This window comes from Fistularia commersonii, chromosome 5 (genome assembly GCF_037954325.1).
Source record: "Fistularia commersonii isolate RoL2024-O1a breed Wild chromosome 5, RoL_Fcom_v1.0, whole genome shotgun sequence".
In the NCBI taxonomy this organism is placed as follows: domain Eukaryota; kingdom Metazoa; phylum Chordata; class Actinopteri; order Syngnathiformes; family Fistulariidae; genus Fistularia; species Fistularia commersonii.
The window spans coordinates 14,356,269-14,378,995 of NC_141288.1; the positions used below are offsets into that span (position 1 = coordinate 14,356,269).

A 22,727-nucleotide genomic window follows, 5' to 3' on the forward strand; every position below is an offset into this window, starting at 1 on the left:
ATAGTACCCCTGACACTTTTGTTCACCCATTCCAACCTGCTTGAACCCGTCTCTTCATCTCTATTCCATACTCTCTGCTGCTCTGAACTGTTGACCCCAAGTACCGAAATCCTCCAACTTCTTGATCTCCACTCCCTGTAGCCTCATTATTCAAAGTGCTCTTTCAATCTTCCCATCACTCTGTCAATATATTTCCCTCTCTAGCCTTAATCACCCGTACCTGCTATACATTCTTTCCATATCTCTCTCGCTCTGTTTCGGCAACCTGTATAGATCATTCTCTCCCTCCTTCCTGTCTAACCAAGCCTACAAGTCATTGCATGTCCTTTTTTTACCTTTGCTACCTCTATCTTTACATTGCGCTGTGTCTCCCTGTACTCCTGTCTGTTCTCTTCAGTCACCTCCTACAGCCATTTCCATCCTTTTTGCAAAGTCTTCCACTATCTGTCCCTAGGCGTTCCTAGCCTGTATACCAAATCGGCCCATCACTTCTTCATCCCCTCTATTGCCTGCACCAACATATCAATTGTGGTCTGCACTGATTACCACTCATCTCTGGGGATTTTCTGCATCACTTCATCTGCGGGGCATAGCCACGAACAACACTGAGCATCACACCTTCAATTTCCAGTTTCAGAATCAAAAGTCTATATGACATTCTTTTCACCTCCAGAACACTCCTATAAAACTTCAAGATAACTCCGACTCCATTTCTCATCTTGTCAGTACCATGATAGTACAACTTAAAGCCTACTCCTAAGCTTCTAGCTTTACTATTTTTCTACCTGGTCTCTTGGACACTCAGTATATCCACCTTCCTTTTCTGGATCATGTCAACCAACCATCTACGTTTTCCTGTCATAGTCCCTACTCTCAGTCCCAGTCTCTTGTTCTTCCTCATCTCTCTCTGCTTCCGAACACGCCTCCTTCCTCTCCTTCTTTGACTCATAGTAGCCCAATTTCCACTGGTACCCCTTGGGTCATCTGTACCAATGGTGGTCGTTGTTAACACAGGCCTCGACCAATCTGGTATGAGATTATTAGGTGGATTCGCATGTTTGGTTTTGGCAAAGTTTTTTGCTGGATGCCCTTCCTGATGCAACCCTCTGCATTTATCCGGGCTTGGTACTGGCTCTGGGAGACATTGGCCCATGCTGCCCTGAGGCTGCATTTTTGTTTACAGACAAAAGGGTTCATTCTCATATCAAGTGGTCCAGTTTAATTTGGAACTAACTAGAACGTCGGGAGCGGCACCTCCCCCAGACTGTGGTTTGGTCCCAGAGGACCAACATTTGGTCTGACCTGAGGAGACTGGGTTGGTCTGAAGGTATCAGTTGGAAAAATGGGCAAGATAACTGTGCACTTGCATTGCCATGAAGTTGGTTATTATTTTGTTCATTACAACGGAAGGTCGTCACCTCATCAACAACACATTCATTCACAGAGCAATGCATTTCAAGTCGACTGAGACAAAGTCGATGAAGGTGGTGATGACAGATTCTGCCCAAATTATTGCAATATGAGACGAAAACTAATCAGATTGAGGTTCAAGGTTTTTCCTTTTTTCTTTTTTTTTATTCCTGTGGGAAAAACAGCCAGCGGGCTGTGTGTGATTATCGTTGGCTGTGTACCATAAATACAACAATAAATACAAAATACAACAAGTGAATTGTTTGAAAGCCCAGTGGAAACAAGTACAATTGAGTAATTAATTCTGTTGGACCTGCCTTTGGGTGGGTGGCGTCTGCTGTCGACATTGTGTGTGTGTGTGTGTGTGTGTGTGTGTGTGTGTGTGTGTGTGTGTGTGTGTGTGTGTGTGTGTGTGTGTGTGTGTGTGTGTGTGTGTGTGTGTGTGTGTGTGTGTGTGTGTGTGTGTGTGTGTGTGTGTGTGTGTGTGTGTGTGTGTGTGTGTGAATATTTAGGAAAAAAAAACAGGTTGAAATCATTTCTTCTTTTTCTGATTACTTGTTCAATCTACCTTGTTTTATCATGACAGCCAAATCTCACCTATCCCTTTTAGCCAACTATTGGCTGTTTCTACCTGAGTTCATTTTCCCCTCAGGCTATTTTGAAATAAACAATCCAGCTCCTGCCAGCCCTGTGATTCTCTGTGTTTGGTTCAGCATGCCTCCTCTGTACATTGAAACAGTGTTTGAAAAGGGAGTTATCTAGTTGACTGGCATGCTGACCTTTCAGTAACAGTAAATAATTAAATAGGTATTTTTTTATATTTTATTAGATCCTACTTTCATGTTGAAACTACTTTTCACGACATTGACACGATAAACAATATTGCAGGCCTAAATTTTATCACAGCTCACTTTCTCCTGAGAATTAAGAGCTGATGGGATGGTTCTAAAAAAAATGGACTTCAACTTTCTACCACTCCTTGCGAGAAATATAAAGTCACGATAGCCATAGGAAAGGTCTTCTTCTTTTACTTTCAGGTTTTCCCTTGAGGTGTCGCCACAGTGAATTAACCTCCTCCGCGTCTCACGATTCTCTGTATCCTCTTCTCTCACACCAACTTAATTCATCTCAACTTTCACTACTTCCATAAATCTTCTCTTTGGTCTTCCTCCAGACCTCCTGCCTTGGCAACCCCAGCATCCTTCCACCAATATATTCACTATCCCTCCTCTATACGTGACTGAACCATCTCAATCTGGCTTCTTTGACCTTATCTCCAAATTTCCACATCGAACATCTTATCAAGTTCAAGACTCTAGTGCTCGTCTACCAGGCATTGAACGGGACAGTCCTGTCTTATCTCCAGGATATGGTCGAGCAGCATGTTCCTACCCGTCTACTGTCCACCCCATTACTCTGAGCCTCCGGCTGCCGATCAAACCTGTCTCGGCTCTTCTGGCTTCTCAGTGGTGGAACGAACTCCCGGAAAAGGTCAGACCAGCGGGGTCGCTGCCCATCTTTCGCCATGAGCTGTAAACATACCTCTTCACCAAGCACTATCCCACTAATCGCACTTAGCCCCCAACCCCTCCTGAAAAAAAACAAAAACAAGCAAAAAATAAAACGAAGAAATTAATGTATGTTTGTATATGGTTTTGACATGGCTATTTGGTAGAGTGGTCACTTCTGACTTCTGACGACTGTACTTCGGATCTTCGGTGACTGAATTGCACTTTTTGTTAGTCGCTTTGGATAAAAGTGTCTGCCAAATGACTGTAATGTAACATTTGCTGTCCTTTTGATAGACTCATTTCTGGTCCTATCCATCCTCGTCACTCTCAAAGAGAACCCCACTGTCTTCATTTCTGCTACCTGCAGCTCTGTTTCTGAGTTATCTTCAATGCCACTGTCTCCAAGCCAGCAGTGGGGGTCTTACCACTCTTATATAGCTTCCTCCATTTTGACTGAAACATTTTTTTATCACAAATTACCACTGACGTGTTTCTCCATTCATTCCAACTTGCTTAAACAAGTTTCTTCACCTCTTTTCCACACTCTCCATTGCTCTGGACTATTGACCCTAAGAATTTAAAATCCTCCAGATACTTTATCGTCACTCCAAGTAGCCTCACCGTTCCACTTGGATCCATCTCACTCACAAACATGTATTCTGTCTTGCTGTGACTAATCTCCATTCCTCTCCTTTCCAGTGCATACGTCCACCTCTATAGATTTTCCTCAACCTGCTCTCTGCTCTCACTATAGATCACAATGTCATCTGCAAACATCATGGTCCATGGAGATTCCTGTCTCCCCTCATCTGTCAGCCTGTCCATCACCATGCAAACAAGAAGGGGCTCAGAGCTGATCCCTGATGTAGTCCCACCTCCACCTTGAATATCTCTGTCGCACTGACAGCATGTCTCATATACATGTCCTGTACCAGTCTAACACACTTCTCTGCCACACTAGACCTCCTCATAAAATACCATAGTTCATCTCCTGGCACCTTGCTATATGCTTTTTCTAGGTCTAAAAAAGCACAATGCACCTCCTTCTGACCTTCTCAGGTCATATCAGCATGCAAATTCCGACTCTGCAATGATCTTTCTAAGCATGAATACTGCTGATCACGAATGCTGACTTCTGCTCTCAGTCTAGTTTCCAATACTCTTTCCCATAACCTCATTCTATATCACTTTTATCCCTCTATAGTTGCAGTAAATCTCCACATCTCACTTATTCTTAAAGAATAGCACTGTTATACTCTTTCTCATTCCTATTGATAAGATCCTACAAGATCCTATTGAAGAAATTAACCAGAAACTAAGTAGACTATTCACTGCTGCCTCTACTAGAAACTTCTATTCCTCCACAGGTGTATCATCAGGACAAACTGCCTTTCCACTCTTAATCCTCTTCATTGCTCTCCTTACTTCACCTTTTCTAACCTTCCTCTCTTTCATTTTTTCTTCATTCATCAGCTCTTCAAAATACTTTCCATCTTCCCTTCACTCTTCTAGCATCTGTTCATAGATTTTCCTCTCTATCCTTAATCATCGGAGCCTATTATACATCCTTTTCATCACTGTCTCCATTTTGCCAACCTGTATAAGTCATTTTCTCCCTCCTTACCGTCCAACTGAGTGTACAAGTCATCATATGCTCTTTGTTTGGCCTTTGCTACCTCTACCTTTACCATGTGCTGCATCTCCCTCTGCCCCTGTTCTGTCTGTTCTTTTCAGTCTCCTCAGTGTCCCACTTCTTTTATGCAAACCTCTTTCTCTGTAGTAGTAGTAGTAGTAGAATAGTAGTACTTCTTGTAGTAATTTTAAAACGAACTGAAGTCACATCTCAGACAAGAGGTGAAACGTCTTCAAGGGAAGAAAATCAAGTGCAATTGATGTAATGTTGACAAGAATAAACCATGGCCTGGATGACAGGACCTTCACAGACTCTTTCTCTGTATATAGTCCTGAACATCCTAATTCCACCACCTAGTCTCCTTATCTACTGTCATTCCAGACAACCCGCACAAGTACTCTCCTACCTGTGTCATGGTTCACATTAGCTATAGTTGTCCAGTCATCTGGAAGATCTCCCTGACAACCCAGAGCCCTTCTCAAACCACAGAACACTCCTCCCTTTTTAGCTTTCACCACTTCATCCTCTGCTCTGCCTTTGTCCCCTGTATCTTTCTTGTCACCAGAGTCCTCCTACAAACCACCATGTGATGTTGTCTGGCTACGCTCTTCCAGATCACTACCTTTCAGTCACTGATCTCCTTCAGATTAGATCGTCTATATAAGATGTAGTCTACATGTGTGCTCCTACCTTATGTTACTGCCTTTTCTGGAAAAAAAGGCATTTAGTAGCCATTTCTATCCATCCATCACCAGCTGTCCCTCTGTGCTCACATCCTGGATACCTTGATGATCATACAGAAGATAGTATACCAAAAACGAGTTACAGCCATTGATTGCATGTCTCAAGTATCTAAACAATGTACACCTCAGATGTCTAAGGTTTTGTAATTCAGATTGACTGTTGAGCATTTGAGCAACTTTCACCTCATTTCATAAACACTTATATATTTAGGGGATATTGCCCTGTCACTAAAACCTAATACTTCAACATTGTTTAAATTGCATCTGTTAAAAGATTTTTGTTAACTTTTGAATTGTGATATCTCTTAAACCTTTTAATTGGATTTTGTTTAAGGACATTTTATCGTGCTCCTGGCAGCGTGAGGTTCAAAATGGTTACAGTAGTAAGAATGCTGTATTTGGTAATTCCACTTACAGCCATTCACTCCTGTTATGAATCAAAAACAAAGAAATAAACAAACCTGATATTAGTACAAAGGAAAACAAAATAGCACATAGAAAATTACAGAAACACGCATCTATGTCTATTTGACATCTCTCAAACTGAAGTTGATGAATCGATTTAATTAGTATTGTTATTCCCAGTTTTCCTCTGCACCTCCTGACTTGATATGGAGAAAATCTACAGAATTCCCCTCAATCACATCCCAGCAGGAGTTTATTTTTTCTGTTAGCTATCCGATTTCCTGGTGATTGCAGATGGTTCAACAAATGAGGGAGAAAAGGAGATGCATCCCCTGCCTCATTTTCACAGAGGGATACACCGAAAATATGATTTGCTTTGACAAAATGCACAAAACATTTCCCACTGGACACAACTAATCCAACAGTATCACCAACAAGCATTAATTACTATCGGATTCCTATTTATTTAAACCTAGTTTTTTTCATTCATTGCATTATTTTTAATCTAATTTAATTTCCGTTTTGGGAATGATTGTGTTTTTAGCTGGTAACATAAATGTTGCTGGTAACATGCGTAACATTCGATAGACTATATTGACATGTGAAGATGTTAAACTGATATTAACATTCCTCCTGTTTCTCTGGTTTCCTCCCACAGTCTGAAAACATGCAGCAGGTTCATTGGAGACCCTGAACTACCCAGACGTATGAATGAGAGAGGAAATGTATGTCTCTATTTATGTTTCTATATGTGGTCCTGTGATCGATGGATGACAGGTCCATAGTAAACTCCACCTCTTGCACAATGACAGCTAGGATGTGGCCCTGACTGCAGGACAAGCAGTATAGATAATGGAAAAATTAATAATTTAACATATTAATGCAATACATATGTTAAGGACAGATACACACGTTCTCCTAGTCGATTTTAATAAGTATGAGGTATAGTTACCCAATTATGCTACAATATCAAGCTCAAAGTACTGACAGCTAATTACAAAATCTGTAATAAAGAAACCCTCACAGGAAGCGGTCCACCCTCCGCAGCACGACTGTCAAGAGCCATCATATGCCCCTCTGCTAAATCTAAATGGCAGCACAAGCCGTCCCATCTACACTGTCAGATACAACTGATGATTTCTGTATTTAAACTATCCTCCTACACAGCTCCTTAGAAAGTAGATAAAAATAGAAAGGTACATGTATTAGGTCTTAAAGACAATGTATTGTTACTTCAAACCCACCAATTCAAAAGAAGTTACACACGTGGCACCTAAACTAATTCTAGATACTGTCCATATCATTTGAGTATATTACAATCCAGTATTTTTCACACCTAGGCCATTAGTAGTGCACCATTCATCAATCCACCCCCCAATAACCATCTTTTTATGCAGAAATGTAGTATAAAGAGCGCTTTATAAAGCCGTTATAAAGAGCCAAGATAACTCGTGATCCATCATTTTCATTTTTTGCTCGAAAAGAAACTTCCTGCTTGCCCACAGAAATGGCACAGTCTATCGGTCTTTTTAAGATTTCCCTATATTTCTTCACCTTTTAGTTGTTGAGCTCTGATTTCCCCAAAAGTTTTGGACAGCACCGTTGGTTTCAATCGTCTGGCAGTGCTCTGGTGTCTGCCTTGGTAAGCTAGTCAAATTTACAAACCCAATGTGGCTCAAAACACCATGTTGATAAGTGGCAAATAACAAGCACTCCCCAGTAATATAATTTGCGGTGTTCTTCAGTTCCTGTGAACTAGGGGTACCACTTATAGTTAGTGGACTGAAAGCGACAGACAAATCCTTCTCCTCGCTGTCAATGGCCTGCCAGCTTTTGAATTGCCCGACTTTTATTAAAAGCTTTCCTTGAAAAGTTAGTCTTGACAATAAATCTGCAATTTCTTCTCTTTCTTCAGCCATTATGGGTTGACAAATTAGCTAATATATCACCACAACTATATTTGTGTGCATGCAGCTTGCTACAGATACAGCCTGCTAATTCCGGCTAGTACACTATCTGCCTATCCAATCTGACGTTACCATACCCTTCCAGAAGGCTTAGGTGTCCCAACTCAAAATCTGATTAGTTTAAGCAACAGTTTCATTGACACAAATTTTTCGTTAGAGCATCTGTGAATCTGGTTCTACTGGCCTCCAGGCAGAATTCTTCGACTTTGACCCTGCCTGGCAACAAATAATAGCTGTGATCGGCTAAATGCTTTGATATGAAAATTCATGTCTGAAAGCAGCGCAGCCTGGGAAAAAGCTATGAAAGGAAGTGGACAGGCCATTTGGAATTATTTAATAAGTATTCATGGACAAAATATAATTAGAATTAGTCTGTGATTCAGATTTTTTTTAGGCCAGCAGAGAAGGCCTTGCTGGCCCTGATGGCCAACCAAGTGTAGTCTTGCCATTTGGTTGATTGTCAGAAGTATGAATTGATAACATTGGAATTACAATTTCATAGATACAACTAAATATACTTGAAAGGCTCTCATGCCTCCCCCCACTTCGAATATATAAGCCACTTAATTATTAGCCAGCTTAAATTCCAGACATTTTTTGATTTTATTGTGAAGATTCATATATGGTACACAGTGGCAACACACAGCATGGTGAAAAAGTTTGGGTGATTTTTTTTTTTTTTTTTTTTTTAGCATTTTCATTTCTCATATTTAGGTTTCACAATATCTTTAGATGGATGCCATGACAGCTTTCTGTTAGGCTCTCCTTAAATCATGCTTTTATCCTCTACCCTTCCCAGGTTTTATTGTGTTGTTCTATTTTCTTAGATAAGAAAAGAGACTTTATTGATTCCGTGACAGTGAATTTCAATTGCCATAGCAGCATTACAAACAGTGCAAACAGAAGTAATATAAGATAATATACATATATAAAAATGACAGAAAAAACAAAATATAGAATATGAGAGAAATAAAAGAAATGCCTTGTGATTGGAGGTTGTGCAATAATAGGGATGGAAGTAGGTCGATAGTGCAAAAAGAAAAGAGCATTTTGGGATGCTTCTGAGAAGCATCGGCACTGTGCTATATGCAGAAAAAAGGGTTTATGTGCTTGTGGTGTCGAACAGTTTCACTGCCGATTGGATTAAGGACCTGCATTAGCCCTCCTTCTTGCAGTGAAAGATCCTTTAGTTCCATCAGTTATGTTATGTTGGTACTTTTCATTCCCCATTTCAAGTTAATTCTACTTTCTTCTACTCATTCTGATGCCCTGTAAGGCTTTGCAATTTGATGGTTTGAAGGTCTATATTGAAGACTATGTTGACAATTATTGTGGTCACTTCAGTTACTTACTGAGATAATTTTGGTTTCAGTGATTATTTTATGATTTAGTATAACTACATTTAATAATGTAATTAGTCTGTTAATTTACTATTCAAAGAGTAAACTACTATTGTTATTAAGACTAACAGAAAGATAATATGTTATTCCTGGGGTATTGAATATAATGATGAGGCCATATTGATTGTTTTGACCGTACGCAACTCTTGAATCACTAATATTGTTTATTTGAATTCATGGCAGTGTTCAAGTTAGATTATGGAAGGTTGACATATGGGGGCAGATTATCAATAAAATACATCCAGTTTGCACTTTCTAAGAGCTGTTACTCGTTAAATTCATTATTAAAAGCATTTGATCAGATCCATGCTGAGGAGCATCTGTTCAACACAGTGTTTTCCATATTTGTAATGAGACTGAAGGATGTGTTTGAGCATGTGTGCAATTGAGAGTTTAAGCTGTTATTTTCACAGGAAAAAGGAAAAAGAGGAAAAACAACCAAGGCAAACAAGAAAAACAACTCAAGCAAAAAACAAAACAAAACAAAACACAAAAGGATCTCAAATTACTCTCAAATCAAGTTTTAATTTGAGGTTTGTAGTGGAATCTGTGCCATCTGGTCTGGTTTCTTACATGTAATGAAACTCTGAAAAGATGTTGATGTTGTTCAAGGCTGTCAGAGGATGTTGTTTAATGAATGCAACATTTGGTTTATGAAATATTAAGAGATGCGAATAAAGAACAGTAACTTTGTCTTTGAAAGCAGATAAACTTTTATGAAGAACCTGAAATCAGCTTCTACAGTCTACATGGAGTAGAAGATTATTTAGCAAAGGAAAAGTGACAATTTCAGAATTCACTTTGGTTTAATGTCATTTAAATTTAGATTTGAAATAAATATTGTAGAGACTTAAATAATTGCACCACAATGTCATAGACATACTCATGATGTCATCCAGTATTGTTTCCAGCAAGGTTTTTGGCAACACTTGCCTCCAGTCTGGCATCAGAGGATTCATCTTCACAGCCAAAACAGTCGAGACAATCGATTTTTCAGAGTGTTTTTTGGTCCCAGGCTAATTGAGAGTTTAATGGTGCCTCCAAGTCGCAGTGCTGTGTGCAGAAATCAAATTAGATATCAGAATTGCCTGGTTCAATAGAGGGACATGATTATGCAAGTTAATAAAGGCGCATTAAGCAATTATCACATTTGTTAGGCATTATAGTCAGCTGCAGTGGCTGGACAGACTGATGTCAATATAGATGTCATATTTTATTTACATTAATGTATTACAATCAGAAGATTTTAAGGAACTTCAATAACTAACTTATCAGTGCCATCCGGTAGATTTAAAAAAAAAAAAAAAAAAAAAAAGAAAGTCCCAAAAAACATTTTTCTCATTTTCCCATTGGAATTTCTTGCCACTTAGCAGCCGACCTATCCACATACTAACGTACAGAGATAGGAACTGGTAAGAATACTTTCGTACCAATTCCATTATTGATCCTGTTTATATGCCCTGTTCTTTATTGATTCCCCTACAGAGTCCCGATCAATTTTAACAGTGTGAAAGAAAAGGCTGCACTGTTTTGCAGGCTATTGCCTGATAGCTTGCTGAGGCCCGAGAGCTAACAATTAACTGGGAGTCAACAGAGCGTTAACTCAAGTATGAGGTATAATCGTAGCATGAAAGCTAACCATTGCAGTAGACAGTCTGTCAAATATGATTATTTAAAATTTCCATGCGCAAAAATAAACACGTCTTGATAAAAGGCAATTATTGGCTAGGATTTGAACAATTCTTATCCACTGGAGAATCAGGAAACACTTCTTATTTTACCATAAATGCATGCGCTTTAAGATTTAAGAGCACATTCAGTCACAGCTCACATTCCTTTGCAAAATGGCATCACTGTACCATGTAATTATTGGGCAATGAGTAGGTTGTAAAATGAATAATACCACCACATAAATGGATCTCTATACCATTCAGCCATTAGGGCAGAGATAAAATTATATTAATGTCTTATTTGTACAAGCCTCTCCAAAATGAGTGCAATGCAAATGGCAGCATGCAGGGAGCAGGATGGGTGGAGAATATAGTCTGAAATATTCATTGAGCTTCCCCCCTCCCAATCCCCTGCATATCCAGAATAGACAGTAGCGGTAATAAATGTATTCAAATTGACAGACACATTCTGAAGTAATTTGAAAAATCAAATGATCAAGTTTGGATTCCGATGTTGACTGACTTTTAGAGTCACATATTCAAGTTAAAAGCAATCAGGAACTGAGTGAAGGAAAAGTAAGGGTAGATTAAATGATGCCTGACTAAACTTTTTCTAAAGGGCACCACGCATTTTAGACTTTGGAAACCACTGAAGAATGAGGTATTTTGTGGTGAACTGAGCTATATATCACACAATGCACTTTTTTGCTGAACTAATCTTCTCATTTTGAAACACTTGTAACATTTGTTACAAAAACAAATTTACAAGCCGACTTTCCCGGATTTTTGTCCGGGCTTCGGTTTCAACCTCACAGTTCTTACAATCATTTATCCATTCAAATGGTCTGTCAAGAGCTGGCAGGGTAACGGGCCCTTTAATGTCAAGATTTCAAGAGATCTCAGTTGTCGCTTCACTAAATATGTGGAGCCATGTGATTGTGGAGGTTTTTAAGGGGAGGTTGTGAGTGATAGTAATGAGCTCTTGGAGACAGCAGCACAGCGGTCGTAGTCGGCACGCCACCCAATTATCCACCGGCACCTGTCGAAGTCAGCCATGGGCTGTACGGAGTGAGGGCATGAATGCGGTCCTTCCCCATGCTTTTAACTGTACTGTCCTCTACTGGTTTCTGATGAGGGAGGGGATGTTGCTCTGCTGGCACAAGCATTGAAACGGAACAGGATAGTTAAATGGTCATATATGATAGGAATTTACATTTATATTACCGAAGGATATAATTTGTAAATTTGGTCATAATCCTGAATTACTTTGTTGGGAAAAAAACTTAATCAAATCAGTTTGCTGCTCAAGTCATCTGCTATTATGAAAGTGTAAATAGTGAATATTTATCTGAAGATTTTCTTGCCAATTACTGTGCTGTTATAGGCACTGAGAATTGCACTGCTGTCAATTTTGTCCACTTTGGGCAGAAATTAAAGACATAAAAAAGTGTTTGGCCACAAATTCATGGCAAGAACACAGATGCAGTGTAACAGCTGTGGATGAGAGGAACATGGCAGTATGGAACAGCCTTCATTAAAACACAACACACCAAATGCAGCAGGCAAAATGAGAACAGATAAGCTCGTGCTGGCCTCATAAAGCTGCAGAAAGTCCATCATCACCACCGTGCTCTCTACATACAACCTGTGACCACACCTCGAGAGAAGTGGGTGATAAGTTATTAATGTCTACTTGATAGGCCCACTACTTAATAACCATGAAGGCACTCGGAGCGCACGGAACTCCACCAAGGCAAACTCTCATATCATATGCAGTTTTACATCTAAAATCATAAATGAAATTGTGGATATATGTTCAGTGTCCTTTGTATAGATCCCTGAAATATATCTTGGGAGATTGATAAAAATGTGAAGCTGTGTTGGCAACTGGCAATTTTCAACGCTGTAGAAAGACAACATTCCTTTTATGCCTCGAGCAAAACTCATTCATAAGCACCCATTAAGATGGATAAAATAACAATAACTGCCTTTATTAACATACATATACAGGAATAACAAAATCATCTTTCTTCCCTCAGGGTGGATGAAGGCCATCTTGGCAAACAAAACAACAAATAAAACAAATAAATTAATCAGAACTTACCAAATTGGCAGCTGGTACTCCTAAAAGGTTTACAATAATCAATAATTATTACAAAAACTCAAATGTGGCCAACTTTGAGCAGAGGATAAAGGGAAATCCCCCTGGCTTTTCAAGACTGGCCTTCTTTTACAACTGTTTAACCAATCTGCAAGAAAACCAAAGTCAAAATTTTGTTAAATGTATGTTGTGGCGTCAGGCAAGAAAACGCTCAATATCACGACATCATCTCATTTCTGATTATTTATCAACAGATTTTTATGCAGTCACTGCCTTTGATTGTGTTATCAATTTGGCATGGTTACAGTGGTTTGAATCCAAGGTTTGAGGTTGGATGTTGGATTCTGCATCAATGTAATTTTTGTTCATATCCTCTCTTTTTGTGAACAGAAGGCTTTCAGTTCAACACTGCAAAACCTCACCTATATCTTTGCACTTTTCCCCTTGTAGCCACAGCTGGAGGAATGCGATTTTTATAAAGGAATGATATTTTCCTCTGCATTCACAGCCCGTAATTAATGAGTGCCCGCTGTTTTGTTAACTGAATCAGCTCTCTTCCGTGAAATCACACTGCTCTTCTTTACCACTATTTGATAGCATGATCTGTGAACTTCGTCAGCCTCCAGCCAAGCAAATTTACAAGTGCAATCAAGTGTCCATGAATAATAACACTGTTTATATTAAATAATTGAAAAAAAGAGCTGACGCTCTATTGACCAAGTCATGGTATGAACTTGGAGCCCTGGAAACGTTACACAGACCATATTTAGCTCATTAGAGTGAGAAGAGGTACTTGGAGTCTTTATATTCATAGACGAACATATGGAAATGAAATATAGATGGCTGCAACATAGGACATTTTTGTATTATTATCATAAAAAAAAAGTGGGAATGACAACAAAAAGTATCATCTTAGTAAGCAAAGTTGATCAAATATGTGTCCCTTCCTTTTGAACTTGTAGAGGGTCACAGCTTTTGTATTTTACATGTAATATAAAATAGTTGGTTGAAAATCATTTTTTTCTTTTTTTCATTTTAGGAATATGGCAAAGTTTTCTGTGATATTACAAATAAAATGCAATTTTATGTGAATATGATATGTAAACACTGTCATTTTCCCTTGATAATACAAATTATAGATGAGCAATTCATGTACAACTGAAGATCAATCCTTACACTAGAAAGATATGAACTATCTTTATATTCAAAGTTTGAATTTACAAAGTGTGTATAAAAAAAGTCATATATGAAATTAACAGTTTTGATCATCCTTCCACAACCAAATGCACATTCAACAACAAATGCTGAAACAATTTGGGAGTGGCATGGTGCAGGAAGTAGAGCAATCATCTTTGGAAACGAATATTCCTGGTTTGAGTCCCGGCTCCTCCTATTGTGTCGAAGTGTTGTTGAGCAAGACACCGAACCCCTAACTGCTCCCCTGGTGCTGATCGACGGCAGCCTACCGCTCATGCTTCAGCCATGATGGGTTAATTGCAGAAAATACATTTCCCCACAAGGGACTAATAAAAGATAAATTATTATAAAACACAATATTGTTCAGTGTGAACAATCGAAATACTATTCTTTGCAAAACAGCAGCTTCATCCCAGTTATTAAAGCAGGTTGCATGGCAACTTAAGGACATTGGAAGTAGTTACAAGGCAAAGATGAATGAATGAATGGATGCCAGTAATGAGTCAAAAAAAGTTTTTCAGCTTGTTGAAATAACAACTTCTGTTTACATATCATTATAATATATTTAGCAAGAAAAAATGTTGAATTTCTGTAATGAGCATAATTCCTTGCAGATGTTATTAAAATAACGGACTCATGTTAATTTTCTGCAGTAAAAAAAAAGAAAATTCAACAAAGCTTTTTCCGCTTGGCCAAAATTTGCTGGGTGCTAGTATATGCATCATCAGGTTTCTAATTGGCTTCTGACACATGGAAAAAGAAAAAGGAACAGTTTATTACTCTGCAATCCAAAATAAAGCCACCCAATGTCACACTGACACCAGAGTCCCTTTAAATGTAAATAAGCCAGTATGAGGATAAGCCATTATGTGACATTGAACAATTTGTTGAAAATCTGTGAAAATGAAAATCAAGACTTTTATATCTCCTGAAAAGTAGGCTGCTGAACACCTGATGTCATGTCAAATTTAGAACTTGTAATTTCACAACTTTTGCACATTTGGATGTAGTTTCTCTGCACTCTCTCTGTCTCTCTCTTACACACACACACTCACAAGGAGTCCCTCAGCACTGTAGCGTTCTATTATTTTGTTGATAACTGATGTAATAACCTTGTGAAAGGTAATAAACTGTGTCTTTACATGGATTGAAAATGCAATAATTTTTGCTCAGGCAATCAATTCTCCAATAGCACAACATCACCCTATTACATTATGCACTATTAAATCCCATATGAGCCGTAATATGGGATATCATGTTAAAAGACCATCCAACAATAGCAATGTCAATACTGTGGGCTAATAATTTTCTTACAGCCCACTGTGTTATTGTTCCATCATAAAGTAAAAATATTTATTTGATAGCAGCTACTAATTTATACATAAAAGCTGACACTTTAGGCACTACCATTCATGTAGCAGTGTATATAGGCAGGAAACCCACCTGAACTACTTCATTAATTCATCAGAATTAATGTAAAAAAATTCAGGTGTTAGAAAACACCGTGTTCAAACAGAAAGATCCTGAAGATGTTTGGTCATGCTCTGATAATCTTGCTGGTAACCTCTCATCTCATCTCCTTTTAGAAAGAAGTGTTTTTATTCTTATTGAAAGGCAAGAGTTGCTCTTTTTAAAGTATCTTATGACACCATCACTCTTATCCCAGCCATATAATATTAATACGTAATAAACAAAAGTCTTTTTCTTATATCAAAAAGTGTGGATCAAAAATGTTTTCAGAATTTTTGCTTATGTCTTTGATCTACTATGGTCATGCTCTTTGCAGCTATTCATATTTTTCCCATATCTTGAAAAATATTGCATTAGACTTAGGAATTTCACAGAATTGCAGAAAGATAATTATCAAGATGACTTGATGAAAAAATTGTGAAACTGTAGCTCCCATCTATGGTACACGTATATGTTACTTTGTTTTCTTCACATTCCTATCAGGATGGAATGCGCTCAATCTCGATTTATATTTTTGAAGACGCAGTTCTAAATCATGATCTAAGTTATCTGTTGTTATTATGGCTTCTCTACATGGGGAATCATATTTTTAGCATTCATTTTCACATATTATATATTATAATATTATTATATACTACATTTCCTCTGACAAAAGAAGGACCGGGCCACTGTGTTCTTAATCACTTAAATCCATATACAATCTGGTGCAGCCATCTTAGCCAGGGATGCGGATCCATTAGTCCCTTCTCATTTTAGGGCAGAGCTGCCAGCCCATTAGCTCTGATATGCTCTGCTAGATTGCCACATCCTTCCATTTCAGCATTTTCTGCAAGAAAATGGGAAAAGTTGTTGATTAATTCCATCTAATCCTCTATTTTTCTATTGCATTTAATTACTTGTTCCGGCCACTGACACGCTGAATGGTCATCAGGAGTAAGTTTACTCTGGATGGGTCTCCTCTCATTGTTAACATAACAGGCTTCTGTCTATGTTTAAGACTATAACTTGAGTCAGACATTGATACCCGTCACACAAAGACTCACACACACACACACACACACACACACACACACACACGCTCACGATTGCCATTCTAACAGTCTCTCTGTCTATTCAGCTTTTGTCTCTTGACTGAGCTTCTATAAGCGGAGCCTCTTGTTCCTTTTGATGGGTTTTCACCACAGCAGAAAACGTAATTTCCCTTTTCAGGGACCTTTAGTTCAGTTTAACTCTCATTGTGGTATATCAACAGACAAAACTCTGTCAGACAGACAGACCAAACAGCTTGCTCCAGCACTGATGTTGCCGAGGCGCCTATTTTGAATCTTCAGCCCAATTCTTTTCACTTGTTCCCTGTCCGCAGAGGGAAGATTGAACATGGCTGTGGAAATATAGCCTCTGAGAGTTGCTATAACCCACCCCTCTCTTTGCACTTGCAGTCCCTGGCAGCCACACAGCATACAAGTCAATGTGACCACTGAGTCAAAGCAACTTTTTCATAGGGCTAATGTTCAAAGCAGGCCCAAACGACCCAATGAAAGCAATCTAATATCACAAATTAGCCTGTCACTTAGTCTGGATTATAACACTCATGAGGCCACAGCTAAAATAACTTGAGCCTTGTTGTTCCTTGATGTTAAACAGAGGGGGGAGAGAGGAACGGCCCTAATCACATCCAGCAAGAGGCTGCTCTGGCGCCGGCAGCGGTGTTACCACTTCTCTCCCTCAGTATGCGGGAGAGATTGACATTATACAGCGAAAGATAAGAAGGTGCCAGGTGATGGAGATTAATGGAGCTTGTCATTCATGACAGTTGTTGCCTTTGTTGCTATGAAGACAGGTAGGATGTAAGTACAGCTTTTGCTGGGAAGAGGAGGATCAGTCACTGGTGGGGCGATCTTTTTCCCATTTCCCTTATTTCCAGACTTTGACACTTCCATTCATAGAGAAACATATTTTACATGCTTCGCTTTAAGTTTAACAAAAGGGGTTGAAAACCTGTTTTTTATATTATTTCTTTAACTTGGTTGCACTAACAAATATCCTAAAATCATATGCATGTTTTTTTTTTACTCTGAGAGAGTGAATAGTTGTCTGCGAGTGTGTCCCTGTGATTGATTGACAAATGGTCAAAGGCGTACCCTGCCTATAAACCAATGACAGCTGGGAATGGCTCCGGCCCCCAAACCTGGCCCCCAACCACATGAATGACCTTCCTTACCAGAAATCCATCACTGATTCACGTGTGAACCCCCTTCAGTTCGCTGACAGACCCAACAGGTAAGTAGGCAATGCTGTCAGCGAAGCACTTCACTTCATCCGCCAACCTCTTGACACCGCAGGAACCTATGTCAGGATACCGTTCATGGATTTCAGCTCTGCTTTCAAAGCCATCATACCAGCACTTCTACAAGACAAGCTCTCCCAGCTGAGCATGCCTGACTTCACCCACAGGTGGATCACAGACTTCCTGTGTGGTGGGAAGCAACGCAAGTACCTGTGGAAACATGTCTCTGACCCCAGGATCCTCCCAGGGCTGCATTCTTTCTCCTCAGCTCTTATCCCAGGACACGAACACCTGCACCCTCCAGTCATCAGTCAATCAAGCTCCTGCGCCACTTCGACTGGACTCATCTCTGGTGAGGATGGGTCGGTGTACAGGTGAGAGATTGACTGTCTGGTAATTGGGTGCAGCGAGAACAACTTGGAGCTCAATTCTCTATAGAATCGAGCAGAATTTTCCTTTAATCATCCCACAGTGGGGACATTTCACAAAATGTATATGTAGACAGTTGAGTTGACTGTGGACTTGAGGAGGAGTCCAGCCCAATCCACTATGGTCAGCTTGTGTGACTTCCAATGTTGATACTGTGTAGTCATTCTGCTTCCTTGGCACTATCATAACCAATGGCCTGAAGAGGAAACTAAACATCAACTCCCTGATTTAAAAAAAACAAACAAATGTACTGCAAAGGATGTACTTCCCTGGCATGAAGAAATTCAGTCCTCCTAAGCTGATGATGATTCTTATCAAGTTCATCCTCACCTCCTCCATCATCACCTGGTAATCTGCTGCCATTGCCAAGGACAGGGGCAGACTGCAGCATATTATTCGCTTTGAGGAGAGTGTGATCGGTTGCAACCTTCCCCCCCGCCACCAGCACCTGCACACCTTCAGGACCCTGCAGCATTCATGCAAGATTTGGCCGATCCCTCCCATCACAGACACTAACTGTTTGAGAATCTCCCCATTGGCAGGAGGCTGCGGTCCATCGAAACCAAAACCTCATACCACAATAACAGTTTATCTCCAGTAGCAACTGGCCTCATCAAGAATGTTGGCATTCCCCCCCTGTTGTATGTTACTTTAGCTTAAGTCTCACGGTTACGTATTTTTACCACTGGTTTGAAAATATTTCATTCTTTGTGAGTTATTATTGATTTTCTCTTAACCTTTATTTATATTTTAACATCATGTCTATTGTTGTGCACAACAGGCCACAGAAAATTCCTTGTCAGTACAAACTTACTTGGCAATAAAAGAGTTTTTGTTTCTGAAAAAATAAATGCGTATACTCTGAAACATGGTGTCGGCCTCACAACTACTGCTCAAGATACTGAGCTTTATTCACACATATAGAATGTTTTTCTCACAAGTAATGGAACTCAATGCAAATATGTCTGTTAAATGTCTTGTAAACGTCCTTTGCGACACCTAATGTGCATACGGCAGGGTGTGATGGCAAGACTATAACCTAAATCCATGGGAATTGAAGCAGAATTGCAGTCCAAATCTTCATTATACACCTGAAGAAAGTTGAAGTAAACAGTGGAAAAAACAACATAGAACGAGCACTAGAGTCGGAAACATCAAATTAGGAAATACAAACGTAAAATAGGCAATTTTACAGACTAGAAAGTGTAGATACAGAACTTAAATGTAGAAACCTATAACACGATACCGAGGACACGATGAAAGATTTTTTGCAAAGACATGCAAAGACATGTTGCCAACAGATAATGAAAAGGAGTAGGAGGGACACAGAAAGTAGTGTCAAAAATTGAAGACGTCAGGAAATAGCTGAAATATCAAAACAACTATGACCAACAGCAAAGGAGGGAAAGGGCAGAGAAAATGAAACCAGAATGTGTATAATGTTGATTTCACTAGATTGTTAACTATCGTGTTCATAGAGGTGGTCATGCTCATGAAAGTTTACACTAGCTGGGCTTTAATGCATTCACTTACCGTAAGTTGGTTTGACAAGTGATGTAGTCTGTGATTCCTCATCAGACGCAGTCCTTACATGTGCAATCCCGAGCCCCTCTTTTATTCTTCATTAAAAAAAAAAAAAAACTGCTAAACCAACTGGTAAGTGTGTGTTCCAAGTCAACATACACAACAACTGTGTGTCTGCAGCTTAATACATAATACATCACAAGGGCATGGTGCTGGATGGTCAGACACAACAGGGCTGTGCAGTGCTAAGAGTGACTAATTAACTTGATGCTGGTTAAACATCGGGGCAGTAAAGGTGATCACACCTGAGGGAGACTAGAGAAAACAGGAGGTTATGCTTTACAAACTTTCACTGGAGGTGAGAAGTACTGAAACGTCTGAGGACACAATGGATTAACCCATTCCTTCTTTGAATCAAGATGTTGACATCTTGACGGTGTAAAATGCGTCTTGTTTAAAAAAAAAAACTTAATTGTTTTGTTGCATCCAGTTAAATTGTTAACTTTTTTCCTGGGAAAATTCAGATTGCTAATTAGTTTATACCCTCACTCTTGATGAGATGTGTCTGATCTAACATAATGACATTTCCGACTGTACAAGTCTTTTTCAAAAAGACCGTATTTCAAAACAAATTTCATACTACATAGAATTTTCTTTCTAATGGCTTGTAAAATGGTGAAGTGCTTCAAAGCATCAAATTGTATTTGCCTTTCAGGGCCGCCATAGAATCCTGCATTAAGCAGATTAAGGAAGACAAAGATAATGGCAGTCATGTGGGACACGGTGGCCAGTGGGCAACTTTAACAGGGAAAACTGTCCTGCCATCTGGAAAATTTCCCCCCTGGTGGAAAGTAATTTTTACTGCTAATCTGTTTATTATTTCAAATAACTGTGGCCAATTGCAGTTTTTATCTTATAACGTGTGCACATCACTGCTTTCTCAGCTTTAAAACATAGTGAAAACATTGTTTAAAATAATATAATTATATTCATACACAACTTGTTCAAATAATGAATTCACAATTGGTTGCCTCATGAACACATTTTCAAAACAGAAAGATATATTGCATATCAGACTGTCTTGTCGAACAATCCTGTGTGGTCAATAGTCTAGCAATTCAAGGATTTTAAATGTTTAGTTTAATATGCTCATTAAAGAAACATGGTTCCCTTTACAATGAAATGGATATTTTGCTGTCCATAGTCCGTGCAAGATAATAATGTGTTAGTAACTTAGCAAAGTTCTCTAAATAATAGCAGCACAATAATAATAGTGAATAAAATATGTGACAGAAATGTAAACTTTCCATTTCAGCATGTGCGAACTAAAAGTGCAAATATATTGTGTGAATTGACAGTAAAAAACAGTGGGTGCAGGCACTGCATGAATATTCTGACACGTCATCAATTGGATCATGAAATATCAAAAAAGTACAGGACAAAATTATTGACTAAATGTTTTCAAGGTAAATAATCAAACCTACTGCCTGCGCTCTTCGTAACACACATATGAACAAATAGACACAACTCTCTCTCCATCTTTCTCTCCTTTTCCCCTCATCTTACAACCCTGCAATACATACAATATACGGCCAAAAGTATTCGCTCACCCATCCAAAAATCGGAATAAGGTGTTTCAATCACTTCCATGGCCACAGGTGTATAAAATTAAGCCCTGAGGCATGCAGGCTGTTTTTACAAGCGTTTGTGAAAGAATGGGTCGCTCTCGGGAGCTCAGTGAATTCCAGCGTGGAACTGTGATAGGATACCACCTGTGCAACAAATCCAGTCATGAAATTTCCTCGCTCCTAAATATTTCACAGTCAACTGTCATCTGTATTATAAGAACATGGAAGTGTTTGGGAACAACAGCAATTCAGCCATGAAGTGGTAGGGCACGTAAACTGATGGAGTGGGGTCTGTGGATGCTGAGGCGCATTGTACGAAGAGGTCGGTAACTGTCTGCAGAGTCATGTCTCTGGAGGTTCTCAGTCATCCAGGTCATGGTGAATTCTTGTCGAAATCTTCTTGTCTTGGCAATTGGACTTGAATTTCTTCACTTGAGGACCTTTCATCCCTCATCCGAGAGGCTTCTTCAGTTGTAATGACCTAGAAACTAGTTGTAAGGGGGGGTTGTTATGCTAATGGGGCTGTTGTTTGTTTAGGGATAACCTGGATTGGAATGTGAAAAGGTAAAGCTAAACAAAAGAGTGAAAACTGTTGGATCACATGAACTGAGGCTCATGTGGACGTTGCCAGGGGCTGGTTCTGGTGGTGGGTCTTTCCTAGTTGTTTGGATGGTGAAGATGGGCCTGGTCTGTGCGTGCAAATGCGTCTTGGTATCGATCCCGGTACGGTGTTGTACGTTTGTGAATCAAACACCTCAAGGGGCAAGGGCCATTTGTTTGAACACAGCTTCTTCTTCTCCTTTCGGCTTTTCCCTTCTCCATCTAACCCTATTCTCTGTATCCACCTCTTTCACATCAACTACCTTCATACACTCTCTCACTACATCCAAAAATCTTCTATTTGGTCTTCCTTGAGACCTCTTGCCTCGTAGCTCCAACTCCAGCATCCGTCTACCAATATATTTTCTATTCCTCCTTTGTACATGACTGAACCATCTCAGTCTGGCTTCTCTGACCTTCTCTCCAAAACATCTAACATGTGCTGTTCCTCTGATAGAGTCATTCCTTATCCTATCTTTTCATTTGAACACAGCAATGTCTGTATTCAGGTTAGAGAGGACAGATGGTTTGAGAGAAGAGTCAAAAGAGCCAACTTTGTCAAAACAGAAAAAACATCTCTGAACAGAGGAGGGGGCCTCAGACACAACCTTTCACAAACGCACAACGCCTTATTGGGATCAATACGAAGACGGATTTGCACACAAGGACCAGGCCCTTCTGCTCACCCCCCAAACAACTAGGAAATAGTACCAACAACCATCACATAGTTATTTAGTGCTTTTCATTCCACC

The 22,727-nt window shown here is 39.4% G+C and overlaps 1 protein-coding gene across 3 annotated transcripts in view; it reads left to right on the top strand.

Moving 5' to 3' along the window:
* Nucleotides 1-22,727, top strand: part of LOC147234164 (chemokine-like protein TAFA-2) — a 99,958-nt gene that overhangs the window by 8,351 nt on the left and 68,880 nt on the right. For 2 of the 3 annotated variants that reach the window (XR_015106163.1, XM_086146958.1), the window contains exon 2: nucleotides 6,361-6,427. The exons of the other annotated variant lie outside the window; for it this stretch is intronic. Coding sequence is in view for 1 of the 2 variants with exons in the window: in XM_086146958.1 (XP_086003084.1) it covers nucleotides 6,414-6,427 (14 nt within the window). In the remaining variant the exon portion in view is untranslated. The remainder of the gene's footprint in view (nucleotides 1-6,360; nucleotides 6,428-22,727) is intronic. 3 annotated transcript variants of the gene reach the window in all.